Here is a 16,274-nt window from a genome sequence, read left to right as displayed (position 1 = left end):
CAATACAGATCAACTGCGTGCCGTGGGCAGGACCAAAACATATTTTAACATTTCCACCGCATAAAGCTTCAGCCTTGAGCTGTGCAGAGTTGCTGCCTATTTCAGGAACACCATTCAACCCTCTCACTGCAAAAGTAAACCATACCGTACCAGGGGCTACCCGGTTCTAACTGGGCCCCCCCGGCCCTGTCGGATTCGCAGTGTACAGAGGACCTTTCTTGTTTAGACCCAGGTATTGGAAAGGGGGCAGGCAATTCTCCTTTACTGCAGTGGAAGCTGCAGCCTCACCTCAGGATCAGTCCCACACGTTACATTCATCAGGTTTGAGTGTGAGGGAGTGATTAATTTATAATTATATTTAATTATTTAAATATCTTATTTAATGGCAGCTAAGGAAACTTGATAAGAGAGATCTTAAGAGAGGGAAATTCAAGCTACCTCTAGGATTGGGAGGTGCCACAGGGCATCATGGGGATTGTAGTCTTTGATGGTCCCTGGGTCTCTCTCTCTCTCTCACAGGTTTCAGAGTAACAGCCTGTTAGTCTGTATTCGCAAAAAGAAAAGGAGTACTTGTGGCACCTTAGAGACTAACCAATTTATTTGAGCATGAGCTTTCGTGAGCTACAGCTCACTTCATCCGATGAAGCTCACGAAAGCTCATGCTCAAATAAATTGGTTAGTCTCTAAGGTGCCACAAGTACTCCTTTTCTCTCTCTCACACACACACACACTCTCTCTCACTCTCTCTCTCACACACTCTCTCTATCTCTCCCTCCCTCCCCCTAGGTGATCAGTTCCTTGCCCTCCTCACAGCACAGACAGGCCTCGGAACATCTGTGGCCAGCAAGATAGAAACTAGATAAATCCAACATGAGGGCAGGATCCTATCACAGCGAACAATGGATGTGAAAATAAAAAGTCAAGCTGCTTAACTGGGGAGAAATGTTTAGGGGTCAAACTGTGCATTGTTACTATAGCCATGTTGGTCCCAGCATATTAGAGAGACAAGGTGGGTGAGATAATATCTTTTATTGGATCAACTTCTGTTGGTGAGAGAGACAAGCTTTCAGGGCAAGCTAACACAGAGCTCTTAAGACTTCAGGTCTGGGAAAGGTACTCCCAACATTACAGCTAAGTACAAGGGAACAGATTGTTTAGTATAAGTAGTTAACACAAATTTCAAGGGACTATTCAAAGTGAAGTGGCCAGTTAACACTAGGTCAAATTACAAAGGATGAATATAAACAAACAACAAGCATAAAGGGACAAAATTAGAAAGGCCAAAGCACAAAACAAGATTAAACTAGCTAGAGACATAAAGGGTAACAAGAAAACATTCTACAAATACATTAGAAGCAACAGAAGACCAAGGGCAGGGGAGGCCCTTTGTTCAGTGAGGGGGGAAAAGACAATAACAAAAAATGTGGAAATGTCAGTTTTAAGCAAAAAATTAAGTAGTGATTGGATGTCTAATATAGTGAACGCCAGTGAAAATGAGGTAGGATCTCAGGCTAAAATAGGGAAAGAACAAGTTAAAGATTATTTAGACAAGTTAGATGTCTAGTCAGCAGGGCTTGATGAAATACATCCTAGAATACTGAAGGAGCTGACTGCAGAGATATCCTGAGCCATTAGCAGTTATCTTTAAAAACTCATGGAAAACAGACTAAGTTCTCTGTAAGCTGCGCAGCCACGCAGCAGCCTATTTAGTGCCATGCAGGCACTCAGGGAACCTGTCCAGGGACCTGTCAGGGGAGGGGCACCTCTCCCCCGGCCCCAACATAGGCCAGCCCCCAACCTGCCATGGCAGCCCCCTAGCCCCAACTATGCCACAGCCTGGACCTGCTGCGGCTGGGGCAACCCCCCAGCTGCAACTATGCTGCGGCTTGGACCTGCCACGACTGGGGTGCCCCAACTCCGGCCTGGAGCCAGCCGCAGCTGGCGCAGCACGGCCCGAACCTGGGTGGCCCTAGCCACTGCAGCCCAGCCCATACCTGTCGTGGGGCCCCCCTCCCTGAACCCAGCCCCGTCTGGACCATGGGGGCCGGGGGAAGGATGGCTATCTTGCGGCCCCAGCCCTGGAGCTGCCACGGTGGGGAGAGATGCCTCTCCCCCCAGCCCATGCTATGGGGAGAGAGAGCTGGGGGGAGTCCTCTCTCCCTGCCGTAGCCCCAGAGCACCCTCCTGAACCTCTAACAACCTCATCCTCCGTGTCCCGCCAGAGCCTACACCCCCATCCGGAGCCCTCATGCCCCTGTACTCCAACCCTCTGCCCCAGTTCTGAGCCCCTTCCCACATTCTGAACCCCTTGGCCCCACCTCCACCACATGAATTTTTTTATGTGCATCGATATGAAGGTGATGTGTCACACATCACCTCCATATTGGTGCACATAACAATTCATTCTGCACATGGGTGGGAAAAATTAGAGGGAACACTGATGATGGGAGAGATTCCAGAGGACTGGAAGAGGGCACATGGTCAATTTATAAAAAGGGGAATAAGGACAACCCAGGGAATTACAGACCAGTTAGCTTAACATCAGTACCCAGAAAGATAATGGAGCAAATAATCAATTTGCAAACATCTAAAAAATAATAAGGTGATAAGTAACAGTCAACATGGATTTGTCAAGAACATATCATGTCAAACTAACCTAATAGCTTTCTTTGACAGGGTAACAATCCTTGTGGATGGGGGGAAGTGGTAGATGTGGTATATCTTGACTTTAGTAAGGCTTTTGATGCGATCTTCCATGACCTTCTCATAAACAAACTAGGGAAATACAACCTAGATGGAGTTACTATAAGCTGGGTGCATAACTGGTTGTAAAACTGTTCCCAGAGAGCAGTTATCAGTGGTTCACAAGCCAGAAGTTCCTATCAAGTGGGATCCCATAGGGATCAGTTCTGGGTCTGGTTCTGTTCAATATCTTCAGAAATTATTTAGATAGTGCAGGCAATACCAAGCTGGGAGGGGTTGCCAGTACTTTGGAGGATAGGATTAAAACTCAAAATGATCTGGACAAACTGGAGAAATTATCTGAAGTAAATAGGATGAAATTCAATAGAATAAATGCAAAATACTCCACTTAGGAAGGAACTATCAGTTGCACACATACAAAATGGGAAAAGACTGCCTAGAAAGGAGTACTGCAGAAAGGGATCTGGATTATAGTGGATCACAAGCTAACTATGAGTCACCAGGGTAACACTGTTGCAAAAAAAAATTTAAAAAAGCAAACATCATTTTGGGATGTATTAGCAAGAATATTGTAAGCAAGACATGAGAAGTAATTCTTCCACTCTACTTCATGCTGATAAGTCCTCAGCTAGAGTATTGAATCCAGTTCTGGGTGCCACATTTCAGGAAAGATGTGGACAAAGTGGAGAAAGTCCAGAGGAGAGCAACAAAAATTGATTAAAGGTCTAGAAATCATGACCCATGAGGACAGATTGAAAAAATTGGGTTTGTTTAGTCTGGAGAAGAGAAGACTGAGGTGGGACATGATAACAATTTTCAAGTACATACAGTACAATTTTCAAGTACATACAGTAAATCTTATACGGCCCTTTACTAACTGGAAAGCTCTATAAACTGGCATTTCTAATCTTCATAGAAAGTCCGGTTTATAGTACGGTTGGTGCGGGGCCAGCAGGCTACCTACCTGGCTCCGCGTGGCTCCCTGGAAGCAGCGACATGTCCCTGCTGCTCCTAGGCTGAGGAACGGCCACGAGGAGTTCGGAGTACAGGAAGGGGTGCAGTGCTGCGAGTTGGGGCGTGGGAGGGGTGCGGGGCATGGGCTGTGGGAGGGAGTTTGGGTGTGGGAGGAGGCTTGGGGGAGGGGGTTGGGGCATGCGGGGGGTGGGGTACTAGATCCGAGGGGGGACTCACCTCCTGCGGCTCCCCGCAAGCAGCGACCTGTCCCCGCTGCTCCTAGGCAGAGGTGTGGCAGGCAGCTCTGCGTGCTGTCTCTGCCCGCAGGCGCCACCTCCCCAGCTCCCATTGGCCGCGGTTCCTGGCCAATGGGAGCTATAGAGCCAGAGCTCGGGGCGGGGTGGGGGCAGTGCGCAGAGCCCCCTCCTGCACCCAACTCCCTCCCAAAGCCCACACCGCACACTCCCTCCTGAACCCCAACCCCCAGCCCTGCACCCCTTCCATACTCAAACTTCCTCCCTCTTAGTTAACCGGAATTTTTCACTTTCCAGCACCCCCCATTTCCCCAACATGCTGTATAAAAAAGCATTTACTTTAAAAGGCTGTTAGAAGGAGGAGGGCAAAAAAATGTTGTCATTAACCTCTGGACAAGAAGCAATGGGCTTAAATTGCAGCAAGGGAGGTTTAGGTTGGACATTAAGAAAAACTTCCTAACTGTCAGGGTAGTTAAGCACTGGAACAAATTTCCAGGGAGGTTATGGAATCTCTGTTATTAGAGGTTTTTAAGAACAGATTAGACAACACCTGTCAGGGATAGTCTAGTTAATACTTAGTCCTGTCTTGAATGCAGTGGACTGGACTAGATGACCTCTTGAGGTCCTTTCTTGTCCTATACTTCTATGATTCTATGTAGGTAGACATGGCTACAGTTTTTGTACTGATTTTTCTAGATTGGTTTAGAAGACGCCACAGTTAAATCAGTGCAACCTGCTAGCATGGCCACAATTATATAGAGGGGCTTATATTGGTAAAGCTGTATAGTAAATTTTCAGAAATAACAATACCAATATAAGCATTATTAGAGCAGTAGAATTGCATCCACACCAGAGGATTGCACTGATTTAACCATAACTGTTTCTAATCCGATAGTTAAAGCAGTGCAAAAACTGAATGTGGACAAGCTCAAGGCTAAGGAAAGCCAAGTATTGCAAAGTATTCAGGTGAGGTATGTTATGTTGTGGGGGGAGTGGGCCTCCCTAGACCCTCCCCAGGTTCCGCTGTCCATTGTTTATCCTTGCTTCCTCCTCCCCCCATTGGCAGCACTGGGGGGGAGCTCTATGACTCTGTGGCAACTGCACACAGGCAGAGGGTCAGGCTCCTCCCCTTCCCTTCCCCTTGCAAGGGATAAGGATCTGCCTGGAAAGAGGGCCAGACAGCCCCAGGATATTCAGTTCTAAGGGCGTAGGCTCCCAGAGACTATTGCCTCTTTGCGGCGTTTACCTTCTACCCCTCTTCCTGGGGTGTATTGCCTCACTATCAGTCAGGGCACTGCTGGGAGTGGTGCATCTTGCAACTATCTTCTCCTCAGCTGGACTACCTTATGTTACCAGCATGGAGCAGCCTTCTTCCTGTTCATCTCTCCTTCCTGTGGTAAGTTTCCCCCTTTTAAGGTCCTCCTCCTCCAGGCTGAACAAGTCTTGTAGGTACATCTTGTTAGTGTGGAAGTCTTACCTGCACAAAATTCTCTGTTACTCACACTCTCTAGGGGCACCCACCTTTACTCATTTCCTAGGGCTCAAGGCGTAACCCTCTTAATTGAGGCACCCATCCTTACCCCATTCCTAGGGCTCAAGCATAACCTTACACTTTAGGGCACCCACCCTTACCCTGTTTCTGGGGCTCAGGCATAACCCCGTCAATTTAGGTACCCACCCTCACCCTTCTGTGGGCTCAGGCATAACCTTACACTCTGCGGGTTTGCAGGGTCTTTTACCGGTGAAAGAGCCTTACACACTAATATCCTAATTCTCTATTTATTAACAATCACCAAAAACAGAATGCACACACTACACATACAATGCTCACCACTCCCAATAAGACAGGTGAACTTTTCTTGATGGCCAGTCAGGATCAGGTTCATCTGGGGGACTCCAGCTTCTGCACAATGTCATTGGCAGTGTTGAGGTCTGGCAGGTCTATTTGAGGCTGTGTCCTGGAGTTGATTTCCAAAGAACTCCCTTTTGGACCCCAGTTTACATAGTGTAATTTGAGTCCTTTTTAGCTATACCTTAACCAATCATTATTCTAAAATTTTACTAACCAATCCTAACATAGTGTAACAACATTCTCTAACCAGTCCTACCCCACCAACTTAATTAATTTACACCTAGCAAAATTAATTATGTAACAGACAGAAACAATTAAAGAACCAGACTGAGACCATACAGATAAACAATAGGGAAGTGGGGACCATAATGACAAAACAATAAAGAAATGAGGATTTCACAGCCACAACTATTGATAAGTCATTTCTTGACAGACAGAATGCTATCAAACTAAGTTTTGTTTAACCATCTTAAGATCTGTTTCTTTATCTGGTGATAGTGGGTGCTATTAGGAGAGGGTCTCCTTACCAGCCCGATACTACATTGTTTTAATGTAGTTTAGATGGAATGTGAGGATGTGACTTCCTCCTTCTCAGCTAATGGCTGCTGCTCAGCTGCTCTTTTAATCTGGCCGCAGACGAAGGCTTTAGGCCAGTGGTGGGCAACCTGCGGCCCGTCAGGATAATCAGCTGGCAGGCCACGAGACAGTTTGTTTACATTGACCCGCCGCAGGCGTGGCCGCCTGCAGCTCCTAGTGGCCGCGGTTTGCTGTTCCCGGCCAATGGGAGCTGCGGGAAGCGGCAGCTGGCTGTGCCTGCGGACAGTCAATGTAAACAAACTGTCTCGCGGCCCGTAAGTTGGTTAACCTGATGGGCCGCAGGTTGCCCACCAGTGCCTTAGGCCTTACAACATGGTTGCAGACGAAGGCCTTATCCTTACAGAACAGGCCCAGAAGAGCTCATTAGCCTCCTCCATACTAATGTGAGGGCATGCTCCTTCAGATATGCAAACTGTTTCTTTTGTTTTACAACTTACCGTTTTCTCTCTATTAATAAATCTGTTTTTTAAGAAAACTATTGTTGTATGTGTGATTTCACACAGATGGCCCACAAAAATCCCCCACGAATCCCTCATTCCGTAAGGACAAGTGCTGAATAGTAAGAAATTTCAGGAACCTAATCCCTCCTCTCATGGTCTTGGTAACATGGGGCAAGGAGAGGAAAATGTCCTCTCCCTTTAATGCATATCTGGCAACACAGGAGAGAAACCTAGTGTTCAAGGAGATGTGCATTGGTGAGGGCTCAGCTAACATTAATATTCCACTGTGAGAATTATCCCAACCAGAGTCAGTCACTTGTGGTGGAGTCAGTTCTGAATGTGCCTTAATCAACAACATTTATCCCATTAAACAGATACCAGGATATTCTGGCCACAATTTCCTGGTATTTTCATGGTTTCAGTTACAACTAATGGACTGCATTCATTTAAGATAGTTTTCTTCACAGTAAGACTACACAACCAAGCCAATCCTTATTCTCCAAGAAACAAAGGATTAGAGTAGCCAATATAGTGGTGGGGGAATGCAGTGAAGGGAAGCTTGTTTCTACAGTTATCTTCCTTTCGTGGGTGATGGTCCCCAAACTGTGGGGCATTTCCCCCAAGGGCAGCATGGAGAAACATTCGGGGGAGGGAGAGATAGTGGGGCCCAACCCTGCTCTGACCTAAGCTATGTTCCAGTCCCACCTCAGCCCTGGCTGTGGCTTTGCTCCCAGCTGCAGCCGCAGCTCCAGCCCCACTCCCAGGCGTGGCCCCACTCCTGGCCCCTGACCATGGCCCCCGGATCCTGGAGGCAGGATGTGGACTGGTAAGAGGGGGCACAAGCAAAAAAGTTAGGGGACCCCTGGCATGGGGTGACCGTACGTCCTGTTTTGACCCCAGATGTCCCAACTTTTTTGGCAAAACTGGTAATCAGTTGGCAAGAGCAAATGGGACAAATGCCCAGTTTTACCAAAAAGAGGCTTTGGGGGGGGTGAGCAGCAGGGCTCGTGGGGGAGGAGTGGGGGGGGACTTGGGCCAGCCCTGTGCGAGGGAGGAGGGTGGCTTGGGTGAGTGGCTCAGGCTAGTCCAACATAGGGGTAGGGGAGAGGGGTTTGGGCTAGTGCTGTGCCGAACGGGGAAATGGGGGCCCCCTCAGGCCAGCTGTGTGCCACATGGTGGGGCCCCTCAGGCCAGCTCCACATCGCGCAGGGAAAGGGGGACCCCTCAGCCAGCTCTGTGCGGGGCTTGGGTGAGCAGCTCCACACAAGGGGTCAATATGCTGATCCTACCACAGACTGCACCTGGGCCCAGTCACAGGGTGGGGTTTCAGGGAGAAGAAGAGGAACAGGGCAGTGGGGCACCAGTTAGAGAGGAGGAGCAGGGGCCGGGGCCTGGTTCTGGTGCTCCTGCAGGGCCCCCAAATTGGCCGGGGCCCCTAGGCACAGTGCCCGTTGGCCCATTTGATAATATGCCGCGGGCTGGAGGATTTTATGTTTATTTACCTGTTTCCATAAGCTCTGTTTCAGAAAATGTGTTTTTTAAGAAGTAATAGACACAGAACTGAAACTATGTTATGTATGCAATTTGACATTTCCTTGATTGATATGTAAACACTAAAACTCCCAAATAAACTACTTGACCAAAAACAAAACAAAGAACAAAAGAACAGTTGTGTGTGTAAAGTAATGTAAATTATGTCATTTCTTACTTAAAGATAAAAATGCATTTTTAAAATGTTATGCACTGATTAAAAAAAGTTGCCACCACTGGGATACTCAGGATCTCTTTTAATGTCAACAACATCAGGTGCCCAGGCACACAGGTGAGTGTTGCCTGCTCTCAAGTAACCCAGGGAAGAAAGGGGTGGGGGTTTACACACACTTACCCAAGGTTCCTTCCCCTGCATTGGGCTCACTGGTGGGACTGGCTGGACTGCAGTGGGGTCAAAAACAGATCCTGGCTCACTCTGCAGCTGGTTCCCCTGGCTGCCTGTCTTCCATACACCTCCTCCTCCCTGTTCACGGCAGGGGCCTGTGACTCGGGCTCTTTGGAGGTATCCACAGTGCTGTAAGGGTGGTAGTGGAGTCTCTGCCAAGTAGGGCATGCATCTTTTGTAAAAGTGGGCAGGTCTGCAGACCGATTGTTGGCCTCCCTAGCCTTCTGGTATGCCTACCAAAGCTCCTTGGCTTTCACGCAGCATTGCTGGTCCTGTTGTAGCCCCTGTCCTGATTCCCCAAGCAATCTGCTCATAGATATCCACCATTCTATGTCTGGAGATCCAATATTTCCTGTCTGCGCATCTGGAGGCAGAGCATGTAGCTGGCATGGTCAGCTTGGCAGTTGCACTCAACAGTGGAGAGCTGCTAGGTGTCCTCTCCAAGCCAGGCAATCTGGAAAAGGAATTTCAAAAATTAACAGGGCTTTAAAGGGAAGGGTGGGCTTCCAGACTCTGTGACCTTTGGCAGCAGAGTTCACAATGGTGACCAGAGCGGTCAGCACTGGGCATTGTGGAACAGCTGCTGGGGGACAATAAAGGTCGACTTAAGTAATGCAATATCTACACTCACACTGCATTGACCTAAGTACATCAACCTTGGCTCTATGTCACATGGGAACATGGCGTTATTAAGTTGGCGTAATGGGGCTCTTATGTTGGTGGGAGCCAAATTTAAGTATAGAGTCATGACTAGGTCAACGTAAGGTCAACATAAGCTGCCTTGTGTTGACCTAACTTTGTAGTGTAGACCAGACCTAAGTTTTCTACAGCAACACAAGAAAAAAAAAGAAAATGTTGCAATGAGTCATAGAAGGTGATTCATTCTATAACACAACAACTGTCTTTGTTCTACATCTGCAGAAGTGTTAACTGCCCACTTCACTTTGAATGGTCTCTTGCAACAATCTGTTCCTCTTTGTATTTAGCTGACACACTCTGGATATGTCTACTTAGCAACTGACACTTATGGCTGGCCCATGCCATCCAGCTCAGGCTCACAGGGCTCAGGCTGTGGGGATGTTTCATTCTAGGCTCTGGCTGGTGCCCAGGCTCTAGGACCCTGTGAGGGGGAGGGTCCTAGGGCTGTTGCTGCAGCTCGAACCCGGAAGTCTACACAGCAATGAAACAACCCTGTGGCCCGAGCCCTGCAAGACCGAGTCAGTTGGCATGAACCAGATGGAGGCATCTAGTTGCTGTGTAGTCGTACCCTCTGAGTACCTTTCCCTGACCTAACAAATAGCTCTATGCAGGCTCAAAAGCTTGTCTCTTTCACCTGCAGAAGTTGATTCAATAATCATCAATAATCATTTCTTGTCACTCTTCTATGAGTAAGTCAGTTTACATTTCTATACAGCTACCCTAAAGTTCACTGGTAAGTTAAAGACAGGATTTTGGAGTGCTTGACTGGATGACAGAAGGGGAACAAAATATTTGTATTGTATAATTTTACAGAATTTACAGACAATTTTAGTTAAATTCAATTTATAGCTATTCATTTTCTACTTTAATTTGTCTGATGGATACAAATGCCATTGTAATTTAATTCTCTGCATAGCTTCTTCAACTTTACTGTTTTGCAGACTTGGGATGCAGCTTTAGCACGGACTGCCAGGGCATGGGCAAAAAAATGCCTTTTTAAACATAGTCCATATTTAACAAAAAAATTTATGTCCCATCCTCATTATGGGCATGTTGGAGAAAATATCTGGACTGGACATTACGGGATATTTGGTGTCCCTGAAGCCATCAAATTATGGACCGATGAAGTCCGGCACTACAATCTTCAGACTCACAAGTGTACTAAAACATGTGGTCATTATACTCAGGTAACAATTTTCATTGCTAAAACAGTTTACGCAGCTCAAAGCACAATCCCAAGAATTAGAATTGGTGGACACAATAAATAATTACCAGTTAGTGGCAAATAGCTGTTATAATGAGTGACCCATACCCCACTTTCTTTCAATGTTCCATTTAGATACTTGTACAGCCCCCATCATCATACTGTCTGCTAACTCTTAAGATACAGTTTGAAAACGATCACCCTCGGTTGCACAACAACTGTGAAAGACTTCCTAGCTAATACTGTGATTATGTTAACTGTTGTAAACAGAAATTTTCTCTAACTTGGTGTTCAATCTAGCCAAAGCACCTCACTCCTCTTTTCTAAGTTTTTCAATCTTATAAGAAATAAAGAAAATTCTGTAGCGGAAAATGGGGAGTGTGACGGGGCTCCACTCATCACACTGGTGACTCCTGCTGGCCGTCTTTGGGATTAGCTCCGTAGGTCAGTATGCCCACTCCCGGTGGTGCCTTGTCTGCCGTCACTTTTGCTCCTGGACCCACGTCACTCCAAGGACTGCGGCGTCTTCTTCATGAGCATCTGTATCATGCTCTGTGCTCCCCCCTTCCAGGGGTCAGTACTGCAACCCAACTGTTCCAGCACTTCCCCAGTTGCGATGGGGGAGGGTAGGGGGACCTGGACCCACCCATTACTCCGTGTCCCGGCACAGGGACCCTGTAGATGGCAGCCACGTGCTGCATCCCCTCCAGCTCATCAGTACCTTTCCCTGGACCACTTTCCTGCGGCCCCAGGACCCTCTTCGACCTTGCCTCAGGGCCTCAGCCTGCAAATCCCAGCTGCCAGCCAGAAGCTCTCTCTAGCTCTCCTGGTCCCTGCTAGCAGCACTGCTTTGTCTAGGGTGCTAGCTTCTTTCTGCCTGACTAGGAGCCTGATTTTCCCTCCGTGAACTCCAGGCAGCTACTGAATCCACTCTGCCCTGCAGTCTTCTTCTATATGCCTGCCAGGCCCTGATTGGCTGCTTCTTGCAGCCCCTCTCCTATTGGCTGCTTCTCTCTCAGCCTCCCTAGGGCTCTATTAACCCCTTACAGGCCAGTGTGGGGCAGATGCCCCATCACAGAGGGGAAGAAAAGAGATAACTGGTTATTTGACAGAAATATAACTCTGTTTTATTTGTATCAAAAAGGTAAATAAACTTTATGAAAATCTTAAATGATTGTGAATCCACATGAACTTTGAAACAGAATTGTTTTCCAGTATTGCAGATATAGTCACATTTTACCTCTCTGAAGCAGTAGTTAATTTTGTCAGGCTCAAATTGTTTGCTAACAGCCAATAGAAGTGGGTATTTAAAAGAAAGACTTCATCCTTTATTTTTAATTATGAAACACCAGATTGTGAGTTATGCTTATATGTTGATCTTGCATTTTTTCATGTAGTGAAACCTATTAACAGCCACTGGAGTGACTACCAGTTCATCAAGTGGCTTCTGCACTTATGGGACCAAGGCAGCTGTATTGTGAGCTTCCAGAAGCTTTTACAGAGAAGTAAAGGGCCACTCACCTCTTCCCTTCCCTCATGTAGAGTTCTGAGGTTATAAAAGGGGGAGTTAGTCCCAACTGCCTGTTTCTTCTAATTGCCAAGGGTGCCATATCATCTAATTGCCAGATCACACTCAATATCCTCAGTGCTTACTTTGGTTCCATGGTCCTTTTAAGATCCTGCAACAGGTTAATCCAGTCACTTTTGAACTCCAGAGAGCGGGGTAGTTGAAGATTCATTTGGTGATTCATGTATCACTTTTGAAACCCTACACGGAAACCCTTTCCCTCACAGGACCTAGCCACCTCCTCCATCAGTACAGGTACAGGGTCACAAGAATTATTTATTTAATGAGATCCTGGACTCTAAATGTAAACATGTCAGACTCTGGTATCTTGTTGACTGGGAGGGGTGCAGGCCTGAGGAGCACACCTCGGAATGTGCAGAAAATGTACATGCTACCACACTTGTGCGGGTGTTCCACAGGAATCATCCTGAAAAGCCTGGTTTCACATCACCCTGAGAGTGCTCCTTGGGGAGGTGGTGATGTCATCAGAGACCACAGGGCTATTAGGAGCTTGTACGTTCCAGCCTGCCATCCGGTGACCTACTAACAGTTTTCAGAATTGAAGCTGAACTCCAAAAGAGGTTTACAGTCCTGGAATCTAATTGGCAGAACGCTGAGGGACCTGATTGGTTCACAGCTTCTATATAAATCCAGCACAGGAACAGGAAGTTGTCTTTGCAACTAGAATCTCCCTGCTTAGGACTGCTTCCACTGCAATACCTGTTCTTGCTACTTGCCACTGATCTCCTGGTAACCTGACCCTGCCTGCCTCCTGACACCTGACTCTCAGTTTTGCCCTTTAGCTTGCCTTGAACTCTGTCCTTCTAGTATCTGACCTGGCCTGACTCCTGACTCCCAACGCCTGCTCTGACCACTAGATCAAACTGCCCATGCTCTGGTCGTTACAAAGGCCTCAGTTCCCTTGATTGTATATGCCACAAACGGTACTGAAATCTATGGACCTGAGTGGGTTGACGGAGTCTGGTGCTTATGGTCAAGCTTTGCAAAGAGCTGCTCAGTATCATGGCTCCATATCTGGATGGACTTGGAGGTCTGTGTTGGGGTTTCTCAGTGATCTGACTTTCATCCTAACATTCCTGGCCAGACCACAACTTGGGTTTTATCCTAGAACAGCAGGGTCAAGTCCCCCGTCTCCCAGTCAAGTCTTACTCACAGTCCTGGTCTTTCCCCCATAGTTCACTGTCTCAGCTGCTACAGCGTCTGTCTTCTTGCAGCCAGTCTCTCATCCACTATCCCCCTGCACTTGACTGCCAGAGCTTCCTTTTAAGCAGGTCCTCCATAGGAAGCATACCTGGCAGCTGCTGGGGACAGGGCCTTCTTAGTCCAATACTGCTCCACCACTCCTTTTAACCTTAGTGTGGGGGCTGTAAGCCCCATCACAAGGACACAGAGCTTTCTCAGAAGCTGGTCAAGGACTCAAGGTGCATTTCTTTAACTTTGCCTATAAATAGATAGCAGTGTACATATTTATTTAAAAGAAAAAACAGTTACCAAAACACTCCACTTCACAATACTGGAGTTTAGTGACTGATTTAGTGATAGTCTTCGTCTTGGATCAGCGGCGACTGGGGTCGAAGAGCTTGCCGTCCATTCTGTATTAGATGTGAAGTACAGAGGGGAGCTTGTCAGCGATGAGAAGGAGGATGACAGCAATGAAGATAGAGGGGTTGGAGCGATGACATAGCCTTTCTTTACTCCTGTCTTGACTAGGAAGGGGTCCGTTTTGTATCCATTGTTGGTGTGGAGGAGTTGGAAGACGGCAACAAATTTTGGCGGGCATCCAAATCTAAGGAGAATTCTCTACATAGCCTCATGATTGATGGAGTCAAATGCTTTCTTGAAGTCGATGAAAGCCATGTACAGAGGTTGATGTTGCTCACGGCACTTTTCCTGAAGTTGGCAGGCAGTGAAGATTATGTCAGTGGTACCATAAGGTGGCCTGAATCCACATTGTGACCTTGGGAGGATTTCTTCTGCCAAGGGAAGCAGCTGGTTGAGGAGAATTCTGGCAAAAATCTTTCCGGAAATGAACAACAGGGCGATTGCTGGATAGTTTGCACAATCTGATTTGTCTCCTTTCTTGAAGATGGTCATGATCATAACATCCCTAAAATCAACTGGGATTTCTTCTGAATTCCAAATCTTGAGGATTAAGATGTGAGGCTGGTGAGCCAGTTCTTCTGCTCCTTCTTCCATCAGGTCCAGATGCCTTATTGTTCTTCATCTGTTTGATGACTTTTTTTTACCTCGACGAATATTGGTGGGGTTCTGAGGTCATCCTTGATTGACTTAATCCCTTAATATCCTATGATGCTTTCGTCAGCATTGGAGTCATGATTCAGGAGGTCTTTGAAGTATTCCTTCCATCATGCATTGATTGATTCATTGTCCTAAGGAGGTTGGCTCCATCCCTGGATCTGAGACGGGGTTAGCCCTTGGGTCCGAAGAGGGCTTTGATGGCATTGAAGAATCCGCTCATTTCATGGGTGTTGATGAGTTGTTGGATCTCCTTCGCATTGTTCTCCCACCACCTGTTCTTCATTTCCTTTGAACCTCAGCTTTCAGTTGATGGTGGATGTATTGCTTCTGGTTGGAATTGATGTAATTCTGCCAAGCACAGAAGGCCTTGTACTTATGTTTGATCAGGTCTTGGATTTCCTGATTGTTCTTGTCAAACCGATCTTGGTGCTTCCTGTTTGAGAAGCCCAGTGTTCCCTCACACACAACATGGACAGCCAATTTGAGCACTTTCCAGTGATCTTTGGGGTTTTCCATCTTGATTTTGATATTCATCAGTTTCTTGGTGAGGCACTGCTGTAAAAGGTCATGGTATAGTTGGGTCCTTAGGACTCTCGACATTGATCTTCTGTCTGGCTGATTTCTTCTGCATTTTTTGTTTCAGTGCGAGTTTGATGGAAATAATGGAGCAGATAAGGTTATGGTCTATCCAACAATTGCTGCACAAGTCAGCACTTTGTTGATGTAAAGTCTTCACAGTTACGAGCACGGACAATGACATAGTCAATCAGATGCCAATACTTAGATCGTGGGTGTTCCCACAAGGTCTTGTACTTGTTATTTTGGCAGAATGTGGTGTTCGTGAAAATTAGGTCATGTTCTGTGCATATGGTCAGAAGAATTCTGTTGGAATTGGTCTTGCCCACTCCTTTATTTCCAATTGTGCCATTCCAAAGGTCCGAGTCACATCCAACTTTTTTGTTAAAATCACCAAGGAGTATGAGCTTGTCCTCTTTGCAGATGGTGGAGAGAATTTGATCAAGGTTGGTTTAGAATCCCTTTTTGATTTCATTGTCAGCATCAAGGTTGGATCGTATGCACTGTTGAGTGTTGCATGCTGGTTCCTGGCAAGTTTAAGGTGGAGGGTCATGAGTAATTCATTGATGCTAACAGTCATTGAACTCCAGAATGCATATAACTGTGCCCTGTGTGCTCAGTAAGAAGAATATCTTCAAAAAATATTTCACATTTCCTCTGAAGCCTACAACCAACTTGACATCACACTCAACACCAAGAAAATGTAAGTACTCGACCAGCAGGCTCCGAATCACAAGGATGCTGCTCCCATAATTCAGATCAATAAAGAGACCCTGGAGAACATGGAGCACTTTTACCTTGGCAGCTATCTGTCGCAGAAAGCTGACATTGACGAGAAAATTTGACACCACCTTCAATGCGCCAATGCAGTTTTCGGACTCTTGAGAAAATGAGTCTTTGAAAATTGTGATCTCAAGAATCAAACCAAGCTTCTCATGTACCAGGCCATTGTTATCCATGCTTTTTTGTACATGATCGAGGTTTTGGCACCGTACAGTAGATACCTCAAAGTTCTTGAACAATACCATCAACAGTGCATCCGCAAGATCTTCTGAATCAAGTGGGATGACCAATGCACCAACATCAGTGTTTTGTCCCAAGCCAAAACCTCCAGCATTGAAGCGGTGATCATCTGCCACCAACTCCATAGGGGTGGTCACATGCTTTGAATGCCAGAGAATCTACTCCCTAAGCAAGTTGTCACAATGGAGC

General features: G+C 46.7%; 1 protein-coding gene across 1 annotated transcript in view; it reads left to right on the top strand.

The window, feature by feature from the left end:
* LOC140906735 (glioma pathogenesis-related protein 1-like) overlaps positions 1 to 16,274 on the top strand; it is a 64,108-nt gene that overhangs the window by 641 nt on the left and 47,193 nt on the right. The window contains exon 2 of the mRNA XM_073331276.1: positions 10,377 to 10,622. Coding sequence (XP_073187377.1) covers positions 10,377 to 10,622 — 246 coding nt within the window. The remainder of the gene's footprint in view (positions 1 to 10,376; positions 10,623 to 16,274) is intronic.

The sequence above is a fragment of the Lepidochelys kempii genome, chromosome 1 (assembly GCF_965140285.1).
Source record: "Lepidochelys kempii isolate rLepKem1 chromosome 1, rLepKem1.hap1, whole genome shotgun sequence".
Classification (NCBI taxonomy): domain Eukaryota; kingdom Metazoa; phylum Chordata; order Testudines; family Cheloniidae; genus Lepidochelys; species Lepidochelys kempii.
The sequence above is the reverse complement of the archived record's forward strand: the minus strand, read 5'-3'. Positions and strand labels throughout refer to the sequence as shown.